Source organism: Drosophila biarmipes, chromosome 3L, assembly GCF_025231255.1.
Source record: "Drosophila biarmipes strain raj3 chromosome 3L, RU_DBia_V1.1, whole genome shotgun sequence".
Taxonomy (NCBI): domain Eukaryota; kingdom Metazoa; phylum Arthropoda; class Insecta; order Diptera; family Drosophilidae; genus Drosophila; species Drosophila biarmipes.
Window position 1 is genome coordinate 20,661,554 of NC_066613.1, and position 26,327 is coordinate 20,687,880.

At 38.9% G+C, this 26,327-nt stretch overlaps 1 protein-coding gene across 8 annotated transcripts in view; it reads left to right on the forward strand.

Annotated features, from left to right (window-relative positions):
- Nucleotides 1-26,327, forward strand: part of LOC108035064 (uncharacterized) — a 122,532-nt gene that overhangs the window by 83,970 nt on the left and 12,235 nt on the right. The window contains exons 1-2 of one of the 8 annotated variants that reach the window (XM_044095411.2): nt 2,259-2,492; nt 13,026-13,075. The exons of 5 other annotated variants lie outside the window; for them this stretch is intronic. In XM_044095411.2, coding sequence (XP_043951346.1) covers nt 13,051-13,075 — 25 coding nt within the window. In that variant the 5' untranslated portion in view covers nt 2,259-2,492; nt 13,026-13,050. Of the gene's footprint in view, nt 1-2,258; nt 2,493-13,025; nt 13,076-24,147; nt 24,267-24,599; nt 24,829-26,327 lie in introns of those variants that run through there. 2 more of the 8 variants (XM_044095412.2, XM_050886638.1) reach the window with 2 other exon arrangements.

A 26,327-nucleotide genomic window follows, 5' to 3' on the forward strand; every position in this document is an offset into this window, starting at 1 on the left:
GGTCAGAATGCCGTCTGCTCTTTTTCTCCTTTCATCCTGTTTCGGCTTTTTGTCTGTGGATCGTGTGTGGATCGCATGTCGCTGGCTTTTTACTTTCAATTGTGACCTGCTTTGATCGATCGAACGATCAATGCCTGCCTTTTGATCATAATCGATGATGTTGCCAAAAAAAACATATTTATTTATATGGCAGTTGTACGTGGGTGCACTGGGAAAACTTTGGAGGAAACCCTTAGCAGAAAGCGAATCTGTAAGATATGGGTATATCTGAATCTAAACTTAAAAAAGTATCATCTAAATTAGCTGACCCAATAAAATCTTAATTATAAAAAAAGGGTTCAATCTATGGGACAATATATATATTGTTTTCTTTAAAATATAGTATAGTATAATATATATATAGTACCAAACACCATATAATATAGTTTATATAATCTTCGATATGATCATATATGGTAATAAAAAGACTTGTGATTATAATTTAAGCAAGTGTTTAGAGGTAATTATTAATTTCTTACTGAAATATATTGTAATATATATAATATACAATATTTTTCCCTGTGCAATCCTTTAGTTGTTCCTTGAACTGGTAATTATTAATTTCTTACTGAAATATATTATATTATATATAATATACAATATTTTTCCCTGTGCAATCCTTTAGTTGTTCCTTGAACTGGGTCGAAATTTCTCTGGCACATGTTTCTTTCCGGCTGCCCACTCCCACCCCGCGGTCCATCCTAATCGAGCCTCCTTCAATATTTCTTATTTTCCTCCGTTTGTGATGTCTATTTCTGAGTATTTCCTTTTGCAGAGGAGCTGCGCCCACTCGATGGCCACATGTTGCATATGAAATTTATGCAAATCAGCGCACCAGGCGAAGAAGCTGCCAATAAGCCAAGCATAAATTACATTACCAAGATCCTTTCGGCCGCGTATTAGCATATAACCTGAACGGGTAGCTCCGATTTGGATCCGCCAGCTCCGCCAGCAAATGTCTTCATCGCGATATCTCGCCCGGCTCCTAGGCCCCTTCTTCCCCCATTTAATTTTCTCGATCTGCAGTGTCTGTCATTTTCGCCTGACACAATTACCGCAGCCTCTCTGCATTTTATGAAACAATTCAAAATCTTCTCAGGCCTCTGAAGAGTCTGCTCTGACAGAGGAGACCAGTCTTCTGCTCTCGTTAGCCGCCAGTCGCGAGACATTATTAAGACTGTTCATATTTTTGCGATTATTAGTTCGCCTCTGAGTGTGGGAAATTCAGTTGGAACGGAAAATGAAGTGGGCAAAAGGCACTAGAAATGTTTGGCATTCTTCTGTGGCACTTTTGGGCCTTTCTGTGTCCCACTCTACCCGGAAGTCTGTGGGCTCAAGTGCTGGAAATAGGTAAATCGTAGCCCTCTAATTTATGATTAGCAGGTATTATCCGCACAACGGTTCTTCCATTTAATTATCACAGTTTTCTGGCTGTAATTAGCGCTTGCAATGGAAGCTGTGTTCCGAAAAAGAAGAGTAATGGGTTTGCTTGCAAATATTAGGTGCATTTGCATAAAGGTAGATTTGTGACTGGCGTTTTAATTGTTGCTAAGACCGAAAGGCAACAACGGCAATAAATAGAACTACGTGGGAAAACATCATGCATTGAGATAGAAGTCTTAGCATTAAATGCTTTTAAGTCGAAAATATTTATTTAAATCATGTTGCCAGCAACATGTTCTGCAACATTGGCTTAGCAACATGCACTCCAGCTAGGCTCTTATTACATTCGAAGATCTTAAATAATGATTGAATTTGGAGACTTAGATTTAATTTAAAAATTAAAAACAAAAATAAAAGTTCTAAAAATAAATTGTATTAGAAATTGAAGAAACATGTAAATTTGTTATAATGGTTTACTTTTAGTACATAATGCTACATTAAGCTGCGAATATAATGATGTTTTAATTTTATTTTAAATAAATATGTTTTGATAAAAGAATTTTAGTAAATATCTCTTGAATATGTTATATTTTTTTGAGTGCACTCAACCTGCTCTCAACTTGTTGATCGGGACTTGGCTCGTGCTCTGCTCTCTCTCTCTCGCTTGCCGTCTCAGTTCTCTACCGCTATTAAGCCGGCTAACCGGCTTTTCTCTCATTTTTCTCCCGCTCAGTGTTTACCTGTGTTTACCTGCAGTTTGCAGATCTCCGTTGCGATCTTCGCGGCTTCGTCGCTCCAAAATTACTCAGCGCTATTTCATTCCGTCGCTGCAGCTCCGAGTTAACAGACGTCGAACTGTCGCTTTTCCGCGTGCGTTTTCCATTTTCCGCTGTGAGAATCTTCGCGTTAGCCACAATTATTTGCAGAATTCGCAAGTGCACAATAAGAAAAAGATCGCATCTTGGAAAAGAATTTATGAACTCATAAAAATAAGAACAGAAAACTAGTGCAACCCGAATAAAATGGAATACTGAACTTTAATTTCCCAAACAAAATATAGAATTTTCGCTGTAAGTTTGTGTTATCTATAAAAAATATTTAGTTTTAATTAAAAAATACTCTAAAGGTATCTCAGATAGTTTTTTAACCACATGTTGATCCATTTATCAGCTTCAGATCGTTATGATCGTATCTCCAAAATCAAATGCAAATTTTAGTAATCAAAACAAAATAAATATCAAGAGCACATTGATTAATATTTTGCCTACGTTTTTGATTAATCAAGCGTTAATCCATATATTATCTCCCGATCGATAAGATCGAGTCTAGAGATAGGGACCTAAGCATCAATGAAATGTTGTATTAACATAAAAACTACACTTTGCCACGTGAATGTATGCATATTTTCGCCTAGGTTATGTGTTTCGTTAAACTTCGGACCATTTATTTTGTTAAATTTTTGCGTGGGCGTCGGTATTTGTGTTGCTATCTGATTTATGTGTGACAGACGGCCGACAAAAGGTGACCGATAATTTGAAATTAACAACGGCTATGGAAAAATTCCCCGACCCAGAGAAATAAAGGTCCAAAACAATGTTGACCTCGTTTTAAAAGGAAAGACACCACAAGAAATAACTGCAATTACGCAAGTGACGTAACGCAGCGGACATAAGTGTAAGTGTAAGGCAATGGCACACGACACAGAGGAAAGCAGAAAAGAGAAAGACGCGGCAATAAAGCAATTAAAATGTCATTGAAGTGGCCGAGAGGGAAATGGGTTATAAAAACGGATATGAAGGCATAGATACAGATACAGATACAGATTCAGCATAAAGATATGGAACGAAGGCCTTTAAATCATAAAAACTTTTTCGGTTGTGGGTGGGTTGGTAACTGCAATTGTCGGGAAATTAGAGCTTGCGATGGGGAACTTCAAAAGGTTGCGGGGGAAAAAAATAAAAGTCGGCGTCGTTTGAACGGTCAAAGGTACTAAGTAAACTGAAAAAAATGGGAAAAAGGTGGAGGGGGCCAGGTAAAATAGCGCGAGTTGATCAAATTTTCCACTGACAATATTTCCTTTTCTTTCCAGGTTTGACTTTGGTCAAACTGTTGGGGTAAATATTTGCATAAAGTTGAGTTGTTTACCCGTCACTTGATGTTCCGTTTCACTTGCCCTTTGGCCTCCCGCTCGCACGTTGTTTCTGGTGCCCGAGATTGCATTTCCCGATTGCTGATTCGGTTATCCAACCGTTTCCATCTGTTTTCCGAGTTTTCCCAACCCCCGCATCCCCGTCCCCTCCCGTCCACGTGCACCATTCTTCTGGTGTTTGCTGTAATTTGATTTGTTGTGAGAAGTACAAATAGCGTTAGATGGATAAACAGATGGATGTTTGGAATTCGTGTGCACAATTGAGTCCCTGTTCAGCTCGAGATTGTGCTGAAGATAGTGTCAAAGGATGATGGAATGGTTGAATGCTGCTTGGCACTGATTCTGTGCCCTGCTTGGGTAAATTTGAATCTGTACATCAAGGAGTCTTAAGTCTCTTTAATGATTCAATGAACAACTTTAAGCCCTTATAGATGATCTCTCATCAGCGTAATAAATAAATCTTGTTCCCCAATTTCCCCCACTTGAAAACTGTTCCCATTCTCCTTGCCTGGCCTGTTTCCATTTTTCAATTTCAAAAATATATCCTGTCTGCGCTGTAAAACACTTCCAAACCAGAAATCAACCGCATAAAATAAGCACTGACCGTAGCAATTCTATAGAAATATCCCCCGAAAAAAGAGAGACAGCTCAATATTTTGACAGCTCCAACGGAACCCGAACTCGGACCAACAAAAAAAGGACAGAGGAAAGAAAACTGCATGGCAAACAATGGCAAACAATTTTTATGCATTTATGCAAAAAGCAAACAGTGCACCGTGCACCCAGCCCCCTTAACCCCTGTTCGCCCACTTGTGGCCAGCTGTCAGAAAAGTCACACCAGAATGCTCTGTTTCCCTCAGACTCTTTCTCACTATGTGCTGCTGTCAAAGAACTGACGTACGGAATTATTTATGTGTGGCAGGCAAGCCAAGGAGAAATATTTTTTAAAAAGTATAGTACAAATATTTTATGGAAAAACAAGTGAAAAAGAAATATTGGATATTTTTGTAGGGCTGTTAAAGTATGCATCAGTATCGATTAAGCAAGGAACTTTCAAAGTACTGCAGAATAGGGTGACTCGTCCTTGTTTTTACACTCTTTTCTTTATTTAGTTTGAAATATCACTTTTTACCACGTCGGCAAACTAAACTAAAAGATATATTTTCCCTTTAAAATCCTAAATATCTAAACGAACAATAGATTTTATACTCCACATTCAACCTGTGTGATTGAAGGTTTGAATCTAGACTACGACTCAAAGCCGACGACCTTCAGCCAGGTTTCGAACCGCAGCTAATTTGAAGACCAGTGATTATTTCATGCTTTTCTCTCCACTGCCCCTCGATTTGTAAGTTTACTCTTCATAATTACCGCACATTAAAGCCCAAGTTTGTAGCCAAAGTAGGAAAAGAGTCTGGTGGGGGTATGAGTATCTTTTTTTGCTACTGTATCTCGAAGATTAAACTACGCCTGAATTCGCCACGGTGACGCCTCGATTCCCTTTTTGGTCTGGCGCTTCTTCAGCCGGTCATTCACTTTGTTGGGGGAGGGGACAAATGAGTGGATAAAGTGAGTTGGGAAAAAGGGGGGCTGTTAACTCCGTTTGCCTGTTTAGAATTTTTAATTGCAAAAACTACTCTGCCAGCGCGCCACAGAGTTGCACTTTGCACAATTGACTCACTGACTGACATAATAGAAATGTCAAGCGAGGCGCGCCACTGTTTTGACAGCTCCAATGGGGGGATCGAAAGAGACGGGGACACTGAAGGGAGATTAAGTCGAAAGAGACTGCAACATCGTCTGACGGGACTGCTTGTTTGTTTGCATTCGTTTTAATTGATTTTAATTGCTGTTGATTAGAGTCGGAGTCTGGGATTTATTCTCACTCTGTCCGGGATCAGCATGAACTGGGATTTGTTGGAGAAATTAACGGAACTGGAAGTGGAAATCAGTGCAATCAGGGAATGGTATTGAAATATTCTTTTAACCCCAAAACAGCACTTTTGCGTTCCATAACTGGAGTGATTTTATGCCGATTTTCACGTGGGACACCTCTATGAGTTTGTGAATGAATTCTCTAAAATTCTACGCTAAAATTATTCAGTTTAAGGAGTATCGAAATTTTGACCTATTTTTATGTTCGATTTAACGTATTTTCAATGGATTTTAGATGGATCCCAAAACTGCACTTGAAGATTCCATAACTTGGGTAATTTTATCCCGATTTTGACGTGGGATACCTCTATGAGTTTGTGGGTGGATTCTCTAACAATCTACATTAAATTTGTTCTCTTTAAAGATGGTCAAAATTTTCACCTATTTTCATGTTCGATTTTTTCGTATTTTCAATGGATTTTAGAATGGACCCCAAAACTGGACTTCTAGATTCCATAACTTGGGTAATTTTATCCCGATTCTGACGCGGGATGCCTCTATGAGTTTGTGGTTGCATTCTCTAAAATTTTGCATTAAAACTGTTCAGGTTTAGAACGGTCGAAATTTTGACCCATTTCCATGTTCATAAGTTCAGTAATATTATCCCGATTTTTACGTGAGATATAAGCCTGTTCAACCTCTCAAGAGTTTTAAAAATCTTTAAGTATTTTTAAAAACATTCAGAAAGAAATAAAAAGAAAAATGGGATTAATTTTAAGAATATGAAAATAATGCATTTAGAGTGTCCCAAACTCTCCCAATCAATTTTGTTGACATTTTCACTTCAAGATCCCCTTCCCGAGTCAATGACCACAAAAACACTAAAGGTCAAAGAAAATATCATTGAAATTGTTTCCAATACTTGAAGTGCAGATGAGAGTTCTACTGCTTTGATTTTCGTGTTTTGTTACTTCTTAAAGGGAGTCGTAGACCTGCCTCTTCCCATGTCTGTGGTCAGTCTGGTGTGTTATCCATCATTAGACCCAATTTGTTAGCCAGTCTACGCCTTAAACATGACCAAGCAAATAAAACAATAATTTGAACGCAACTCGATGCGGTTCTAACAGCATGACAAACAAAAGCAGCAGAAAGAATGGTAGGAAAAAATAATGCATAATGCATTCATTATGGAAAATTACAAAACAAGAAAAACTGTCAACACTTTAGGGGAGTTGGGCTGGCGAAGCGGTGGAAGCCCGAACCAGTAGCTACGAAAACAAACAGCCAGAGCGAGGCACTCGATAACCAGATCTCTCCGCAGTTATCCCATAAAAGGGACCCAACCTATATCTAGTATTTATTCAATCCCCAATTCCCACCAGTTCCGAAGTCCAGTCCCAGTCCCCATTCCCCATTCCACCCGAACTGTCAGAGCCAAATGTCAAAATGTTAGCTTTGTAATTAGCTTGATAGGAACAGTTGACAATTTGCAACTGTCAGGGTGACATTTGGGCAGACCGGCAGCCGAGGGTTAATGACACCCCCGACACACATGACAGCTCCAAAGTTTAAGTTAATTTTTCTTACAGATAAATATTTTTTTAATTTTACTTGGCATTCGGTTGTACTTCTTGTCTCGATTCGTTTGATCAGCCTTGAAGTTATTTCGAAATGTTATTTTTTGCGTTTGCCATTTGTTGTATTGTATTTCTGGTGGCAAAATGTCAAAACTATTTATAGTTGAGGAATGCATCTCGAGAGCTTTGATATTGACTCGGATTGCGCTACTTGAGACATAAATCAAAATTAAATTGGACAGCAAAATATGACATGGGTTTTTTTTCCTTAAAAGCAAAGTGGATCAGAAAACTAATGAAGTACATTAAAGTTTTGAACATATATTTCAATCTTTTTCGTACGATTTTTCCATGAATCTTAAAGGGAATTCAACATTGGTTTGTATGTGCTGCATACCAAAGTCAATAGTATTTACCACTCAAAAGTTCATTCGAATCAAAAGTGCAGTTTAATCAAAGGTACAACACCCAGCCACGAAATATCGTTTATCCAAAAGTGAAAGTTTCCCCCCAAGAATATCCCGAACGTCTGTCTTTGGGGCATCTTTAACACCTCCGGAATGGACATCATTTGGGAATGATAGATCATTAAAATGAGCTTTTCTCCCTGTTTTCCGTTGCTCATTTTGTGGGAGTCAGTCACGACCTTCGCTTTTTGGACTGGCCACCGCAGCTGCCAACTGGGAAAGTCATAAGTTGAAAGGTCGTGTGAATGACGGGAAAAGTGTTTAGGCAAAAACCCAGAAAAAGGGAAACTAAACTGCATCGAGCTTCGTGTAAGACCCCCAAGAAAAATGTTGATTAGGGTTTTTACCCCACCCTTCATGTTGTAACTGGTAGAATTGTGAGCAGGAAATGATTTATGTTTTTTTTCGTTTTTGTGGGATGTGACAAACTTGGTTGGTAATATTTTTATTGTTTGGGGGTTGGGTTGTGTAAGATCATTTAGAATGTTTTACAGTCCGCTGAGCCGGATGGAAATGATAAGGCGAAATTACTGATTGGGGGAAAAGTAGTTTGAAAAAAGTTATTTTTCAAGTTCTACAGAACTTAGAACATTAAATTCAAATTAGAGTTGATATTATAAGTTAGACTTCAAACTGCTTATAATAATATATATAAAGCAAATAATATAAGCCTATTGTTTTTTTTTTGAAACAAGGTAAAGAAAGTTCTGTCTTTCGGTATACTTCTATCAAAGCCCTTCTGAGTTCTGAGAACACCTATATGATTCTTCACAGAATACTTCGATTCCTATTTCCTTTCTCAAATGTCATAACGGTTCTCCATTTTCCAGTCCTCCATCCCCGAAATCGATTCTTCCATCAAATATTTGACATGAGCTGACGAAAAGCATTTCCAAGATTGACTTCCAACTCCCTCGAACAATCACTTAACGGTATTTGTGGGGAGAAGCAGAGAAGTGTTCTCTATGCAAACTAAGTGCCCCCAAACCCCAAACCCCAAGCCCCAACCTTAACCCACCCATTCCCCCCTTTAACCACACAAAGGCGGCAAGACCAAAAACGCACCCATCAAAAGGCGTTACAAATTTTGATTTCTTTTGAAAACCAGCGACGCCCCGCCAGAAAGAGAAGGAGGCCGAAGAAAGAAGGCCAGAGGGGGATAGAACGATGGGTCATAGGAAAAGAGGGCGTTAGGTGCCGGGCCAAAGGAAAATATCAATTACAGCATAATTATGTGTGACGCAGAGGAGAGTTCTGACATCAAATGATTGATTTGTGGGGTGAAAAAAGGAAAGCTTCTCCTGCCGTCCCTCTGAACTTTTGACACATCGAGGAAAATTCTTTTCGTTTGTCATCGTATAATTTAATTTTAAACGTTACAAACTCCCCCCATTTTGGCATCTCTTTTCTACAAATCTCCCTCTCACACTCTAATGGGCCCAAGCAACGGTAAAATATCTTCTTAAAGGAAGAAACTGGGAGGGGATAACGATTGTCAAACAAGAAAAGATCTTTTGCTTGTAATTGCATATTAAACAGCAGTTAACCGAAAGCTATAGCCGTCTCTCTCCCGCAATCTTCTCTTGGTGAATTCTCCCCGGCTGGCAATTCTTCACACATTCTTCCCTGCCCCCATGTGGATGTGGACTCCTCACCATCTTTCTTCTTCAATGTCAATGTTGTGACCTTTGTTAAGCATTTTGTTTGCTTTTGCTTGGGGAATCTTTTTTATTTTCGTCATCTCCCTCCCTCGCCATGGCCCCATCTCTTTCTGATTCTTCAAGTACCGTTGTAATTGTTTGCTGAAGCTTCTCTTTTTAAAGAGAAAATCAATTGCATTGTTGCTGCAGCAGTTTTTTCTTGTTGAAGCTATTGCTGTTAAATAACATTGCGCAATTTTTATTCAAACAGCCGAAAGGAGTAGAAGAAGCTCCACAACAAAAAAAGATTTATAGAAAGTTGGCTAAGGGAAAAAAATAGAGGGTGAGGTGGGGATCACTCGATGATGAACGATTTTTTGTTTGTTCGCTGCTCAAGTTGAGTTTTTTTCGAGTCTCTGTGAAGTTCATTTTTTGTGGGATGGTGATGTAAAAAACATTTGTAATGGACGGGCTGGAAAAGGTATGCGGTAAGGTTCGAAGGGGTTGCTGAGGGAAGTTCACGGACAGCTAACAATATTGGCGGTAATGAAATGGTTAAAACTGATTTGCCCTTAACAATAAGCTTAATTTACTTGGATGCAAATAATTCTACTTTTCAGAGGGAGTATTACAAGTGTAACAGCATTTGCCACCTAAATCCCTTTTTTGTCCAACTTCCACTTAACTTTTACGTCTCCATTTCACTCAAACCATTTTCAATTGGCAGAAAAACGAGATCTCCCATCAAGTCTTCAAAAATTTCTCAAGTGCCAACTCAAATACTTGATGAATAAGGAAAATATTGAGGCGGATGAAAGGCAACGAAATAAACAAATTCAAATAAAACGGAAGTCGAATAAAAGTCAATAAGGCATCAATAGGTAAAAGTGAGGCACAGTTTAATAAACTGTCCAAGCTGTTTTATTTTTATGCTCTTTTGGCCAAGTTGTGGGTGAGCGGACCTCGTTGCATATTTTATTAGCTGTAAATTTTATTAATGTGGCCATAAATCGAGAAGAAGCAAGCCCCAAACAAGATGCAAACCAATCCCAAACTGGGTTTCCAAAAGGGGGGGAGTTGCAGTTGCAGTTGCAATATGGCCGCAATGTGTGGCAACTGAGGACATTTGGATTTGGGCAGTGTGTCGTCGCCGTTTTTCTGGCAAATGCTGGGGATTTTCCGGGGCTGGGAGGAGCTGGGAGGAATTGGTGGGCCATGGGTGAAGCGTTGAAAAGAAATACACGAGCGTTAAATTTATTTAAGCCAAAGATAAGGCACGCTAAGCCGTGGCCGAAAGGAGTGAAGGCAAATCCAAGTGCACTGGGGAAAACAAAATAAAAAAACGGTTTATTAAACAACATTTAAATTTCAAGTAAAAAAAAATATTAGTTTAATTTCAAACTTTATATATGTTTTAAAAATGCTACACCCTTAGATTTGATTCAGATTTACCACGAAACAAAAAAGTGCATAGTCATAAAATAATCAAAAGGACACAGCAAAAGATACAGTATGCGTAGATTAGATATATTATTACAAGATATATATTATAATATATTTCAGAGACAACTAATATGTTTATTTTTAAGGTAAAGGACAATAAACTAACTTGGGAATTTCTCCCAGCGCAGCTCTGACCACCACTAAAAAGTGCCTATGGCATATATGCATAAAACACGATCCAGTATAGATCGGAAAAGGGGGCTGTGGGCTCGGGGGCCCGTACCCCTGCTGAGTGTGTTGCTATATCTTTTTTCCCAAGTGTGTGTGCTTGTGGGGACAACAAGTTTGCCGCAGCAGCGACAGGAACTAAATCACGTGTTTGTTGCGATGCCCGGGCTGCTTTTTGTTGTATCATCTAACTTGACTTTGGCCAAGTCATGACGACAGGTTCAAGATCTTGCTGGGCAACTTTAAAGGAGATCGGTGGGTGGGGAGTGGGGGTGCATGGGGTGCATGGGGAGTTTCAAGCAGATCGTCAGGCTGCTTAGCAGCGGCTTACACATGTTTGTTTTGTCTTCCTCTGTCTTTTGTTGCAACTTACCGTTAGTTAGATGTATGCTACAGGGAGACGAGGCTGCAGAAATCTCGTTGCAAGCGGCGGTTTCTTCTCGGTTTTTCCTTTCCCGATCGCCTGAAATAATATCTAATAATGCATATAATTTTCACATGCACAGCGAATCGCCAAGCAAGCGGAGGATCGCTGGCAAAGATGTCCCGGGACGGGGGCAGGAACACTCTCGTAACGCGGCAGGGGATTCGATATCATTAAATATTATGATCGAATATTGCTGAGCGGCATTTTGAGCTGAATTAGCCTCGATAGGGGATCAGCGAAAAGCCGCCTCTTGTGGTGCTACACAAAAACAAGGGGGGACCATCGCGGCGAGTATCTTATAAATAGCGATAATATTCAGCCACAGAGCCATCGATATCGCGGACAGAGGAAAACCAAGGCGGTGATGAGCATCTCCTAGAGATTGAGTCGCGGCTTAAATACCGATAATTAGAACTTTATCTTGGCGTAAGAGAGACGTTATTGAACTCGGAAACTCATCAAAGATTATAGTAAATTGGATACTTAAAGGTGCTTTAAGTACAGAAACTTAAGGTAATAACAAGAAGATAAATGAGTTACCGAGAATATTTTTTTGCAATCATGTATCGTATAGTTCAATAAAATAATACCCACTCTCTATCAATTATTATTTTATGGTGTGACATCTTCAAATAAAAAGAAATTTAAAGTTTCTCATTCAAAGGGAGGGCTTTTTAATTTATAAGCTTTTAAAATAAAATGAACTTGGCACATGCAAAGGCAGCATCCGCGAACGTAAAAAACCAAAAATAAAAGATTACGAACAAAAAAACCGAATAAAAATTGCCACCTATCTCGTCCGGCGCCGTTGCTAACGTTAAGTAATTAATTATAAACAAATGCTAAAAGAAATTTCGAATTTATTTTCACTGCCGTCCAACCGCGGCCCGCATTATTTATTTATTTAAAAAATATTAAAATAAATTGCACTCAATTCACGAAAACAAAGCGGCAGACAAAGTTTTGCCAATGGAAAAGGGTAGAGGAAAAGATAAAGCGGGGAAAAAAGAAAGTGACTGAAGGGTTTTCAATTGTATAACACTCGCCGTTAGATTGATAAATTGTCAATAATTAAAGCAGCGGCGATCAAATTGATGAGCTGATCCAAAGACGAGTCGCGCTGTGAGTTATTTTTTCGGCTTGAGGTACAGCTCTTCAATTTGATTGATTTCAATGGGGTTTCATGGCAGCGAGTTATGCAACGTGTGGGCCCGCGGAACATTTATAGGATAAGAGAAATTAAAAATAAATTTATTGGAATTTTTGCAATTGCAATCGCTGCCGCACCCATTGGATTTCAGGTCCAACTTGAGGCCCATCTCCTGGGTAATCAGCAAACACAAAGGAAAAGAGCTGTGGAAAAGGGAACTCAATAAAAGGAATTTTCCCTTATCGCTATGGAAGTGCTGGCCCCGATCTGCTGCCCCTTCCATGGAAGATTTCTTATTCTAGGTCCAAGTGGGCGCCTGCAGACTCTTCGACCTAGACCTTCGTCTACGGCGTTTTCCGTGGATCCAAATTACTAGTGACGTTTTCTATAGATTAAGTCTGAAAGTGGAAAACAAATATTGATTGCGTGGGGCCTATAAATTTCAGTTAGTAAAGTTGGGTATAATAATTATACAAGATCAACCTATTTTTATTTTTATTTCATTTATTGTGCCTTCAAAATGCTGTTAAAAATTTTTGGGTGGAGATAATTTTGTAATGGCTTTTTTATCAATATATTTATTTTTTGTTATATAATTTAATTAATACCTTTAAATTAATTCTGAATTTCTTTTAATTTCTTTTCAGGTAATTTTAGCAAAAACACTCCAAAATGCTTAGAATTAACCGTTACAGGGGTAAGTTAAGAAAAAGATTATAACCAGCAATACATCCATTTCTAAAAGCCGAGTTACCTAGCTTTTTATAGAAAACCACACCTTAAGCATTCGGCCACCTTAGTTTTTTCATCACTTCGCTGCCTCACAAAAAAATCGAAGACACGCAACAGGCAAAAAAAGAAGCGAGCACGCTATCAATTTAGCAGCATCTGTCTATGATGCATGGGATCGAATTCCCCGCTCGGCTTCGATCCCCTCCAGATTCTTCTCCTCTCCCACCCACACACTATCGAGGGATTTTTGCAACTTGTCCTAGACAGCATTTTTCCAGGGAACCTGCATGTAGACACACTCGTGAATAGCAACCGCTGTCTATTTATAGGCTTCTCTGATCCCCAGTCCCGCGATCTCTTTCACCTTCTCTCGATCAGTCCGTACACTGAAAAGAAGAAAGCGATCTCCAACTCCATAATGTATTTCCTGCTGAAATTAATAAACCATAATTTTATATAGTACTGTTTAAATTTGTTTTTTATAATTAAAAATTTCTGTTAGTATACACATATTAGGTTAATAAATAATACAATAAATCATTAAAATACCTTGCAACATCTTTTGAGAGACAGAATATTTATTAAACTCAGCAGACCAACAACTCAAGCCCTTTGGCCATTTTTTATCTCAAAAATATAAAATGTAAATAAAATATTTTCCAAGATTCTTCATGCAAGCTTGAAGGGAGCTGAGCCCACCAAGTTAAAAAACTTTTTCCCCTGCTTTTTAATTTTTGCTTGTAAAATAATTAAGCTGAAAATAATGAAACTTAATCCCAGCCACAGGCAGCGAAAAAAATGAGAGTGGGTGAGCTTAAACTGGGTTGCCTCAATAACCGCTGGGCGGGATTAACACGCTTTTTTCGCCTTTTTCACCGTGGCCAAGTCCCGCGGCATTTTAAACAGTAGCCGAAAAGAAGGTAAACACCAGAAAAAACACAATTACCATGGCGATTCCCTCTTTCATAAGTATGCCGCTACTGTGAAAATGCCTTCACACGGAAAAAAATAATTACCTTGGCATCAGCAGGACAAATTAATGTGCCACTACTTAAGCTGCGCTTTAAGCCGCTTTCGGTGGCATCTCCCTTGAGCATTTCCAGTTGCCACTCCCCACGAGGCTACTTTGTAACTTATTCTGTGGCAATTTGTCGCTGGCTTGGTAGACATTGTCAGTCACAATATTAAGCAAAAATCTAAAAACCAATAACTCTAGGTAATCGAAACTAACTTTATCTTAACCATCTTTTATCATCCTAGCAAAATATAATTAAAATGCATGTTACAATCATGAATTATTAGAAATCAACTATCTTAGTTATAATAAACACAATCTAACTTAATTTAATAAGTTTCTCAGATTTAAAGTCAAAGTATTCCATAAACTTTATAAACGACCATTATTATATTTCCGCCAACAGTTGGGCAAATAACATTCTGTTGACAGGCAAGGGTGGACCGCTTTTGGCCATTCAACATTGCATCATGTTAAGTAAGCTGTTAGCTAACATAAGCCACGTCAAAGGGGGCAGGACCTTCCCTCCCTGCTCTTTTGGGGGGCGTGGCATACGTTTTAATTAGCCCTGAGGTGAGGTGCATGTTACCTTTCCGTGCCCCAAAGCTTGTCAGGAGTGCAAACAAGTTTCCGACAGCTAAACTTTGATTTCCTCGAGAAACTCCCCCAAATGATTAGCCACATTTGAGATGAAACCGAAACTGAAAACGCCATTTATGAGGATGAGTAGCCACAAAACTCGTGTTTGTATCACTTTCCTCATTTGTTTCCTACTTTTTCCGCTGCATGAAAATGCAATAAAAGCCAATGATGAAGAAACGAAGAAGACAAGTCGACAGTGAAAATAAAATGATTTAAAGTGAATCGCAAACTTTGAACTCGGACTTGAATATTGGCAAAAAACACAACGAAAAAATTGCATCTTTGAATTTATGGCTATTTTCGCGTGGGCGACTTCACTCGTTGTTTTCCTTTTTTATTGTGACTGTCGAGATTTCATAATAATACAGTCGGCTTTGTTTTGTTTGTTAACCTGAAAAGTGAAATGCATTTTCATTGGTCGCCTTTTTTTTTGGTTTTTTCGGTGGGTGGCGAGGGGGAAAATTATCGCTTTATCACGATTCAAACGGTACCACTTTCTCAGCTTCATTTGTAGCAATAATTATGCAATTTGCTCCTCGTAGCTGCGATTCAAATCGGAGTCCAAAGTTGGTCTCGAAATCGGAGGCCCCTGCAATTGTTGCATTTCCCTCGTTCGCCGGCTCGTTTTCTTTTCGATTCGATTTGAAGACTCTGTGCATTATAATTTCTGTTGTTATTTATAATTATCGGACATCTGAGCATTGTGGGTGCTTACTTTTCTTCGAAGGAAAAAAAGGGGGAGGGGTTGGACCACAGTGGTTTGCATAGTTATCACTCGCCAGATATCTTTTTTTTCGGGGTAGCTATAACAAGGTAATTGTGAAGAAAGAAACGATTTGAGGCGATTTTTCGGTTATGACAAATTAATTGGCTGCAATTGTTTTGTCTGACTTCGAGTCGAGAAAGTTATCGATGGGTTTATTGCACACAATTGGTGCAAGATGTGTTTATCTGTGAATGCAGATTAGGTGGTTATGGAGGTAGGATATACCCGTAAATTTATTTGTTAATAATTGTTAACTCGGCGGTGTGCCAACAAAAGATTTATCGACAGATTACTTAATGTTTTTTGGTTTGAAGTCCATAATTTGGTAGCCGGATAAATAATAATTAAATGGGTTTCCGTATTAAAAGGTTTTCGATTATTAAAATATATAATATAGTTATATTAAAATATAATAGAATTAAAAATTAATTCTATTTGCCAAGTATTGTTCTTTATTTTTATAACTTGGTGGTGTAAAAAATTTACTGTATCTTGAAATTCCTAAAAAAAATCTGAAATATTATTCCGCTACCGAATTCCACCAATCTCAAGAGCCAGCTTAAGATCCTCTTCTTTCTGTGACAAAACAAAAGCGATAAAAATCCAGTGAAATCCGCAGAGGCACAAAATCCGCAGCGGCACAAAAAATTCGTGTCAACGAAGTGTGTCACAAATTTGACCAAAATAACTCTTAACCCATTAACTTAAACTTTTCGTTCCGTATGATCTCCCAATGATTTCCCCGCAGACGAAATTTGATCGATCAGTCGGTTCGCTTGTTGTTGTCAAATATTTTTGCCAGCCGCAAGGCAAAACTTTTTCTTTTCTTTTCATATCATTTCATTTTTCACCGTCTACCTTTTTTTCTGGCCGGTTATTATTTCTCCACATTTTTTTGAGCCACTCGGTATGTGGACCACTGTAATTGGAGATGCGACGATGTCTGGAGCCCTTTGCTTTGCTTCCTGATCGAAAATGTATACATATTCGAGTACGTATTTATTTTCCATAACGACAAAACGTGAATCGAATTGTTAGATAAATAGCGTAAGGTATTTGGCAAATAGCGTAAGGCCTTCTTCCTGAAAAAGAGTTTTCGGTTCCGTCAACGAAAATTAAACTTAAACAATTTAATTTGCCAGCAATTTCATGTGCAAAGCAAAATTGTTGAATTGGCTTAATTAATTTGCCCAATTTTTTCGTGTTTTATTATTTGGTTTTTTTTTTTGCCAGGGAAACACATTTAAGTTGGTCAAGTCAATTGCCCAATCCCAAAATGAGACCCGAGCCCAGTTAACAGGGAAAAAAACCCAAAACAAACCTCGACAAGCCCTCAGATAAACGCCCACACTCCTGCCCTCTCTCTCTAGCCGCATCGCCCCGTCTCTTTCGCTCAGCGTAGTTCCACTTGGTGCGACTAACTCACGCCTACGATTTTACAAGCGGAGAGCTGTTGTCTCGACTTAATTTGATAAGATTTATTTCGATCCGAGTGGAGAGCCGAGAAAAGGCCAAGAAACCCAGCGACCATCGAACATTGAGAAATGTTTTCTGCCCTCAATAAATTGTAGGAGGAACCCAGTTCAGTGACAGAAATAAAGTTTATACTTGCAACTATATTTGTTAATAATAACCTGGCTACAACTTTAAAGTAAAACCAAAATATTTATAAATATTACAACTAAAATCAAAATGGTAACATTTTAATGTGTGAACGGCCTTAATTATACCATTATCTTCCTTGATCATCCTCTACCATCTGACATTGCAACATTCTAAAAAATACTTTATCATAACTGCAACATTCTGTTCTACTGGTTGTTCCGGGTATTTTTCTCTCTGCATCGACAACATCGGGGCTAACATTTAAAAACAGTTGAAATAGAAATGTAAACGTTTTCCTGATAAATGGCCTAAACGGGCCTTGTTTCGGGTTCTCACTGAAAACCCGAGATTGTAGAGTGTGGGTGATCTTTATTTCGTGTTTGTTTTGTTTTTGCCAGTCGGTGGGTGTATCTATTGGCTACTGATTGGATGGCAGAGCTACTGGGGTCCACCAGCAAAGTGGGAGATGCCAGAAGTGGATTTAAATAAAGGTTATTTGGGTTTTATATTTCCAGGTGGCTACAGAAAGTTATTTTGGATTGTGGGTGCCATTCCTATGGGCAAACATAACAAAGCCAAACGTTGGTTTAGTTCGTAAAATTATATCTTAAAAGGAAAATTTCAATCTTGCGAGTAACAGGATTCATACTACTTCCTTCTATTGTATAAGTGAAATTCTCTATATATTTTCCACTTGAAATAGCTTTTTAGGACTTTATGATTTACATTACAAATTCCATTTTAGTTTTCCCACACTGATCGGCGGCTTCTGTTCTTCCATCAAATGGGTAATGTGAAAGTTGAGACTTGACTCGGCTCTTGTTGCGTTTTTTCCATTAGCCTTTTTTTGGTCCAGCCACCCGCCATGTAAATGTTTTGGCTTTGCACCCGCCACCGCCCCCTTCTAGTTCAAAAGTTCATTGTCAAGTCTAATAAAATGTTCGAATGACACGTTAAGTGTCAGCAGCTACAAGAGAGTTTCCCTGGCCTTTGGTTCCCTTTGCACTCCGTTTGAAAGACCGCCGCGGGTAGCAGCCAAACAAAAGGAAAACGGGAAAATGCTGGAAATTTGGGAAAACTGGTGAGCAGAAAAATATCGTTTACCGCTCTATCCAAGGCCCTCTCGCTCTGTTCCCTTTTTGTCAAATGATGGTAAATCGTGACCCGCCAAAGACCCAGTGAAAATGTTTCTGCAACAGCATCAAGCACCTCCAACTGCCAATGCACTTGGAAAAATATCAACCAGAGTTGTAAATATTTTATTTGAATTCTTGAAGCCACATTACATCACAGAGAGATCATCATAGTAACAATTTTTCCCTCTGTCTAACTCTTTTCCTTTGAGTGACGTGGAGAGACCTCCAAGAGGCTACCCATTTTTTATTTTCCCTACCGTTTTTACCACCTTGGCAGGATCCGCGGCATTCGAGTCTTGACATTTCAGTGAATTATGTAGTTTTTATGCTAACTATGATTTATGCCACGGTATGTGTAAGTGAGTGAGTGCACTGTTGGCGCTTAGAAATTAGGCAAAAATATAATTTATGAGGCTCCAAATTGTCGAATGCCCAAAGGTTGGGACCCTTTTTGGGTTGGCGCTGTGTGTGGCTTCACTTCGGCTTTGATTTAAATGCAAATTTCGGTTTTTATTACTTGGAGTATCGGTTGGGGAAACGTCACCTTTTCGCACCTTTAATCACGATTCAGGTTGAGTGACAAGTAAATATAAAATTTATTTATTCGCATTTGCATTTCTGGAGAGATGGATGGGGGAAAATCGAATTCGGTGAGGCAATCGCTGATGCTTTTATTGGGAAATGAAGGTGAAATTACCTTACAAATTGTTAAAGTTGATTTAATTTATTTAATTTTGTTTATTTGATTACACTTTTGGAATCTAGCACAGTAATATTGTATAATTAGGCCCAGTATTTGCCTTTAAGCTGCACCTCTTAAGTTTGCTTCAATAGTTGTCAAAAACCTCAGTCATTCACAAAAAATCATTGACATTAACCCTGACGGAATGTCAATTAAATTTCATCACAAAAGCCTGTGACAAATCCCAGCCCAAGGTCGCTGAACAGCCGACTGAACCTGTGAACGATAACGATCCATTGATAAAATGCCAGAGCTATCGGTACAACTTGCGCCTTACAAGCTCATTTGTCAACAGAGTTCCCGGAGCTCGAGTATCTGTATCTGTATCTCCGCACAGCGAGTGTGCGAAGTATCTGTATCTCTGCATCGCCGACGACCTTGCCAAAGTGAAACGGCAAAAGCAATCAGCTGCCATGAAATGTGTGTCTGGAGTGTTACAAATTGGCAAACAACTATAAAAAACTGCACAATAATATAAAATAAATGAAGTGCGCGAAACATGGCTGAGGAATTTTTTAATTTAGATAATTGAAAAGAGAGGCGAACAAAAAGAAATTCTCAGTAAACGATTTGAGTCATTCGGCTGGCAAGCCCTGGCCAATATAATTCAGAACTCAATTATTAATAGGAAATTTATTGGCAATTGTTTAAATATATAAGATATCTCAAACTGTGTGCATAGTAACCAAAATTACCTTTTATTGCTGGCTATTGTTTTACGATAAGTACTCGTTTTCAAATATTTATGCATGTTTGACTCCTTAAATTATGCACAAATGAAGCTAACTATATGCAAAGCTCTGCTGTTATTTTTAATTGTTTAATTAATCATTTTGATGTAATTTGTGCGGTTAATAGTAGGTACAGGAATTTTATTAATAAAGCAATGCAGTTTTTTGATTGATTGATAAATATTTGATTAACATAATATGGTGCCATAAAAAAGGCTTGATTGGGTTATCCAATAGCGAAGCATTTTTTGCTCGCTAACTATGTGTTTATTGATTAAAATAATTTAATAAGAGTTTGTCGGTTTAAATGGTGTTATTCGTGGTTTGATTATTTCACACGATATTCGCACTTAGCTAAACCCAAACTGCGTCAATTCCGCTTGAAATTGAATCCAATCTCTGCAACGGCAAAATGTCAAAAGCATCAAAATCAAATCTAAAGAAACACGATCAGACTAATTAAAGAAAATAAAAACCCTGCCGACAAGCCAAATTAATTAGAAACAAAAATACACTCCAAAGTAAGCAAAACAAATGCCACTTGTTGGCCAAAAAGGTCCCCTCAGCCGAAATAAGACCCAGCCCAAGACTGAGGGCCCAAAACAACTTCGATCCACAGATGTTTTTTAGGTGTGTCCTAGCCATGGCCACGCCCTCTTTTTCAGCCCCGAATCTCCATTCCCAATCCACTCTGGTGTTTACTTTCTAATACATGATAGCCGGGCCAGAATCCCAGCCATGTGAACTTGGTCAACTTGCTGTCGGCACTATAAAGGTCAAATTCAGTAGGGGAACTACCAAAAAGTGTATGAAAAACTGAATTTATTCGGTATTGAATACATAAATTACTCTTATGGGTAAATATAAAATAAACATAAGGGCAATACCATAAGTTATAATGAAAATTAGGGGCTTTAATTTCTGTGAAATACACCTGTGGCAAGCTGTACTTAAACACCTCTATTTATTTTTCTCCATAATTCCTAGGATTGTAATAAAACCAGTCTAATAATTATTTTTATTAGAAGCCCCACAAACCTGAAGCCAAACTCCAAACACCCTTTTCTAGGGTACAATTATGGCCTTACTAATTTATGTTTATTGTTTATTATGCTGTCGATATTGTCTTTATTGTGCTCGTACTCCTTTGGGCCTTTTCAGCTGGAAGCGTTGAAAAAATTGAATTTAATTATTTGCAATGCCCATTTTTTACTTGGCCAACTGATTGAAATTTATACCAGCTTTTGTCCGCACAATTTATTAATATTTCTATGACTTTAATGTCTCTTTTCGCGTGCTGGGCTCCTCGTAAACCTTGCGAATTTTTATGCTGCAACGATTTTTAGTGTTTTTCAATTGATGTTTATGGATCGTTGGCGGGTTGTTTATGTTTATTAGAGGGAAAAACAGAAGATTATCATGGAAATCGAGTGCCTTGAATCTAATCCGTAAAAGTTCCAGCATTAGATGGCTAGCCCGACGCATAACTCCCACCCAAAAAAGTCCGCACTCTTAATGAGCTCAAATATATAAAGTTTTCGCTGCGCTCGGGATATTGTCTGTGTTGGAAACACCGTATTTGGGTTTGTTTTATTTAAATATCAAAACCATAAATTCGAATGCAACTGTCAAGTGCAGCATTGTTAGTGCGGGGCCTTATGGGGTTAATGTGCTCATTGTGAGACTATTTATTTTTCCAGCTCCACTCTCTGTTCCACTTCTTTTTGCAGCTTGAGCTCTGAGAATGAAATCGAAGTGCCAACAAAATCGCACTGGGTGCGATCTGATATCAATTACTTTCGAAACCAGGGTATATCATTTATTGGATTCTGTATAAAAGGGGGGCAGTACTATACAAATATTTAAAATAATTAGATTAGATATTTAAATAATCATTTCCAGTAACAGACTGTGTAAAATAAATTCCCTTTCTTCAAAACCCACTCCCTAACTTAGTAGGTAAACATATTCAAATATCAAGAAATTCAATAATTCACTCGATAGTGTTGTAATCAACACTTTTGCATTCAAGTTTAGATAACAAACTTTGACAAGTTTCACAAGAAATTTGGCCAACCCCCAGTGAATGCAAATTTATGGGGATGGGAGGCTCCTCCCTTGATGTCGCATGTCAAAATGATTTTTGCCTTTTCAAGTGTGCCGCCAAAGCTTTTTGAAGCAATTTGCATTTTATTCGCAATATACTGGCGCCGCAGCTTCTGAGAGGGAAAAATCGATGGGGACGTTGCAGGAGGAGGCCATGCGACATATTTTACAATGTTTGCCATATTTGATTGATTTGTTTTGCCTGCGATGCCCCGGCGCCAGATTTCGTGCGTTGATTGAAGGGTCGCAAAAAATTGAGCCCAAGGTCTTGGCGGATAGGAAACGATTTTTTGAAGCTGCTTTGCATTTTCACACATTTGTTTCATTAGTCGAAGTAATAAAATCCCCACAAAAAGCTACATTTTTTGGGATGGGGCCACATTTGGTTTCCATTTCAGGCGTCAATCACAAAATCAAATGAAAAACATAACTCAAAAATAGAAAAAAAATTATCTTTCAAATGATAAATGACAATTGGGAATGCTAGAATTCTCTAGGCGAGAAACGCTGTCTTTTTTCTCATGGTGGGAAAGAAAGTTTTTCACTGCGTTGGATGATTAGCCAAAGGTCGGGTTGCTATTATGCAATATTCTGTAGGAACCCAAGTGAAAGTTTCCAACGCACTTTCGGTTTTTCTCGTTTCCTATAGCGGGTGAAAATGCTCGGCCCCCAACCGTGCGTCATCTTCATGATCATCAGCCGTTGAGCGATCCCAAATGGTCAAAGAGATCTTTATCCGAGAATTTTGTGTGGGCAGCGGGACTCTCGAAAAATTGTTTAGCCTCGGCTCGAGTCTCTGGAGATGGCTTATTAAAAATTCTGATCACATGCAATCACCACGAGTTTGGGGCCGTTGCTGGGATCTCTTTGATTGTTTTCCCCCAGTTTCTCGGGACCAGTACAATGGCCCGAAGTCGCCGACGGTTATCGATTAATCATCAAATTAAAAATTACCACTGGCCAAGAGAGCGTGGAGCGTGTCCAAAACAACATGAAACACCTCGAAAGGCAATTGGAGCTGTTTTTTATTTCCATTTTGCTGTTCTTTTTGGCACTTAAAGTACGTCGGGTCGGCCAATTTAAGCAATATCTAGAATTTCGTGGTCGGAGTGGGGCGAAAATAATAAAAACCACACGAACTTCGATTGGAATTAAAAGTTTTTGGCAATTGTCTGTCTCGATTTGGGCAATAAAATGTGGGGAACATTGGGTTGGGAAAGAAACGTGTGCTATACCCAGCTATAAGGATTGATAATTGCCAGAATTTGTGGGATTAGCCAACTGAAAGCGAAAAATACGATAGAGCAGTGCTGAAAAAGCGTGGAAAAGTTTTCGCCAGCTAATCGATTTATTTTCGACCGAGTTACGTGAGGTTGTTAGGGAATAAATTTGTAATAGAAGGTTTTCGACATTCCTACTTTTCTCAAGGTTAATAAAATGATACAGCTAAAGATAATTCCCACGGTTCTCTGGTCTTACACTCAAAATGATAACAATAAAAATGCGATACGCCTGGTATTTGCTTATTGGATTATTCATGGGGTTATTGTTTGATAAATCCAGCAAATATATCTCCTGTTTTTTGAAGGTCACTCCCCCTCGTCCTGACCCACCCATTTCAAGGGAAATTTTCAGATTGAAAACAAAACAATTGCCCCAGTCGTTACACAAACATGGAAATATATTAAAGTCGTAAATTAATTTAAATAAAGCAAGAATACGCAAATATGCGAATACTTCCCGCTGATTCTACGAGAATTTGTTCCACCCATAAATAACGCTTTGAAGCGCCGCCTGTCGCTTGGCAATTTAAAATTGACAAGGCGAAATGTTTTTATTTTTTCCCGCAGCACAGATACAATACACAGATTGCAGTTTGAGTAACACATTTTTGGTTAAAGAAAATGAAGTTATTAAAGTAAATATGATGATCTAGCCCCTCTGCTGTCCTGCCTATCACGTTACATCGTCCGTCCTCTTATTCAAATTAATTAAATCAGATCTTTTTCCAAAAATTCTTATCACAAATTTGTCATCGGCTTGTAAACAGAAGAGGAGGCTCAGCCCCATGCTGATCATAATGAAGTTAAGCCGCTGATACGATCGCTCGACGCCCAGACAATTAAAAACCCCCGCCAGAAGAATTGCAAGAAGAGAGCGCCGAAGACTGAGTTCGATTCTCCGATCAGCTGGTCGCTTGGCGGCTCTCCTCGGCTTTCTTCGCGGGGCCCCGAAGACACGAGTCGCACCGTGGCGGAGGTCTCAAGCTCGAGTGCGCGTTCAGTTCGCTTTCAGCGATCGTCGCGTGCACTACGGTCTCTTCGAGGGTATCTACGAGATACAGGTCCCAAGCGAACCACCCCGATCTCAGGTGATCCCACGCCTTCGTCAGGTTTCGTTGGCTGGCCGTGAAGTGAGTTTCGTTCTGTTCGCGCAAATGGGCTTTTGGCCAAGTTCATTCACGTTGCGCCATAATTAATGTAACGTAACGCTCGAGTCGAAATCGAACGTTATATTAATTGCAATTCGCAAACTGTTTACATTTCGCATATTTGATTTCTGATTTCCATTTTCGGGCATTTCCGTTTCACTTTTGAGCGCGCATTCGAGCGCAACAATTAATTGCAGGCAATGCAAATTGTCCGTGATTGTTTATGATTGCCAGTTTGGCAACAAGCGCCGCAAAAGTGAAATTTCCCTCGAACGCACATAATACTGCAACAAATTAACATAACAAATTTTTCAGTTTCGGGAAGAAAATAAACTGATAACCGTTAAGCAGCAAGACAAAACGAGACGTAAGCCAATTTTCAGATAAAATATGGCCCATAAATACAGATAAAAGAGCGTAAACTTCGAGTGCAAAACAAAAGGCAAACTGTTTAAATATTTTAACAAAAAATTCTTAAATATGTCTGTGGAATCGATGCAAAAACGAAAGTGCTCGAAGCGGATCAGCGGTTAGAGAAAGGCAGGTAAGTGCTGGGGAGTGGGGAAAAGAGAGTTGGAATCCGACTGGGGAATTCCGTCAGTGAAAGATCGATGTTCGAGTGGAAATAATTCAGGAAGTTCTTTATCATTTGATCTCTGGTGAAAAAACGATGTTTAATGGAAAAATTCAAAGTGAAATGTTCGCAAAGCGAATGAAGCGTGAAAAGTGCTCGGAAACCCGAGAAGAGTTTGTAATCCAAAGATAGAGAATGGTCTTACAACTCGGAGTGGTTCCGTAATATGTTTTCTATGAACTGAAAACATTGGGTTCTATTCATTATCAGGGAAACAAAAGTGAAGCCATTTCTGAATCAATAAAAATAGGAATCCTAATAGTTTCTTTGTTTCTGACTTGTTACATTTTAGATTTACACTTACATTGTCTTCGTCTTTGGCCAAATTGCAATTTCTCTCTCTAATTTCGCCCCAATTGAACTCTTCCTTGGATCAGTGGGCTTAGTCCTTCTTTCCATTGTTGGCGAAAACGATTTCCCTTGATGCGAAAATTCATTTCCCCCCTTTTCCTCATCAGTGGCAACCCACTAACTTGGTTTCTACTCCAATTTACTTTGTTAGCGAGCGTGATGATGACAAACACAACCTTTCACACTTAGCCAGCCAAGCCAAACACACGGAGAAAAATAATTTATTTTTCTCTCTAAATAACCCGTAAAGTAGGTATAAATAAATTGTATGTTTTTTCACCTGGAGATTAAGGAACCTTTAATAAAGTTACCTATCCTTGAATACAAATTTCAATTGTTTATCATTTGGCTTAGGATTTTTTTCACTGTGTCCCTTTGAGTGAGGCTGGAAATTCGCCCTGTCATTCTCCGGTGATCTCTTGGCCTTCTCCGACCCCCATTTCTCCCCTTTCTCCGCGCCTTCTCCTTCCCTGCTCATTTGTGACACATTTCCTTCGCCGGCCAGTAAAAGTTCTTTGACAAAGAGCTCCGAGACAATTTGTATGCCATGGACAAACATTTTTGCCAGCGAATTGAACTACTTTCGTTTAAATTGGCGTGGAGGGGATCATGAGGGGGAATTAACATAAATATTTGATGCGATTTGCGAGGCGAATTTGCTGTGTCAAATGCACCATAAACACTCCGAGTCGGCTCAAACTCGAGCTCACCTACTTGGCTGTCTGTCATCGTTGGCCAGCTTTCATTCAATTTTTTACATAAAAAAGGCAGACACCGGGGAGCGGGGGTATTGCCTCCTTTTAAATGCAACTCCAGCAGTCCGGTCATAAAATCCAAAATTTAAAGCGAAAAAGAGGCCGCAGCCGGATAGTTGAAATTCGCTTGAAACAAATTTTTCGCTTTTTGTGACAAGAATTTGCAAATGTCAACGAAAATTGCGAGTTTCACATTAAAGAGAATTTGGTAAAAGAGGCGAGCGCAAAGGGGTGAATTCCAAAGCTCCAAAAGCGAACCAATTGAGATCGTTTTATAAGGTTTACTTGAGTTTATTTCGGTGT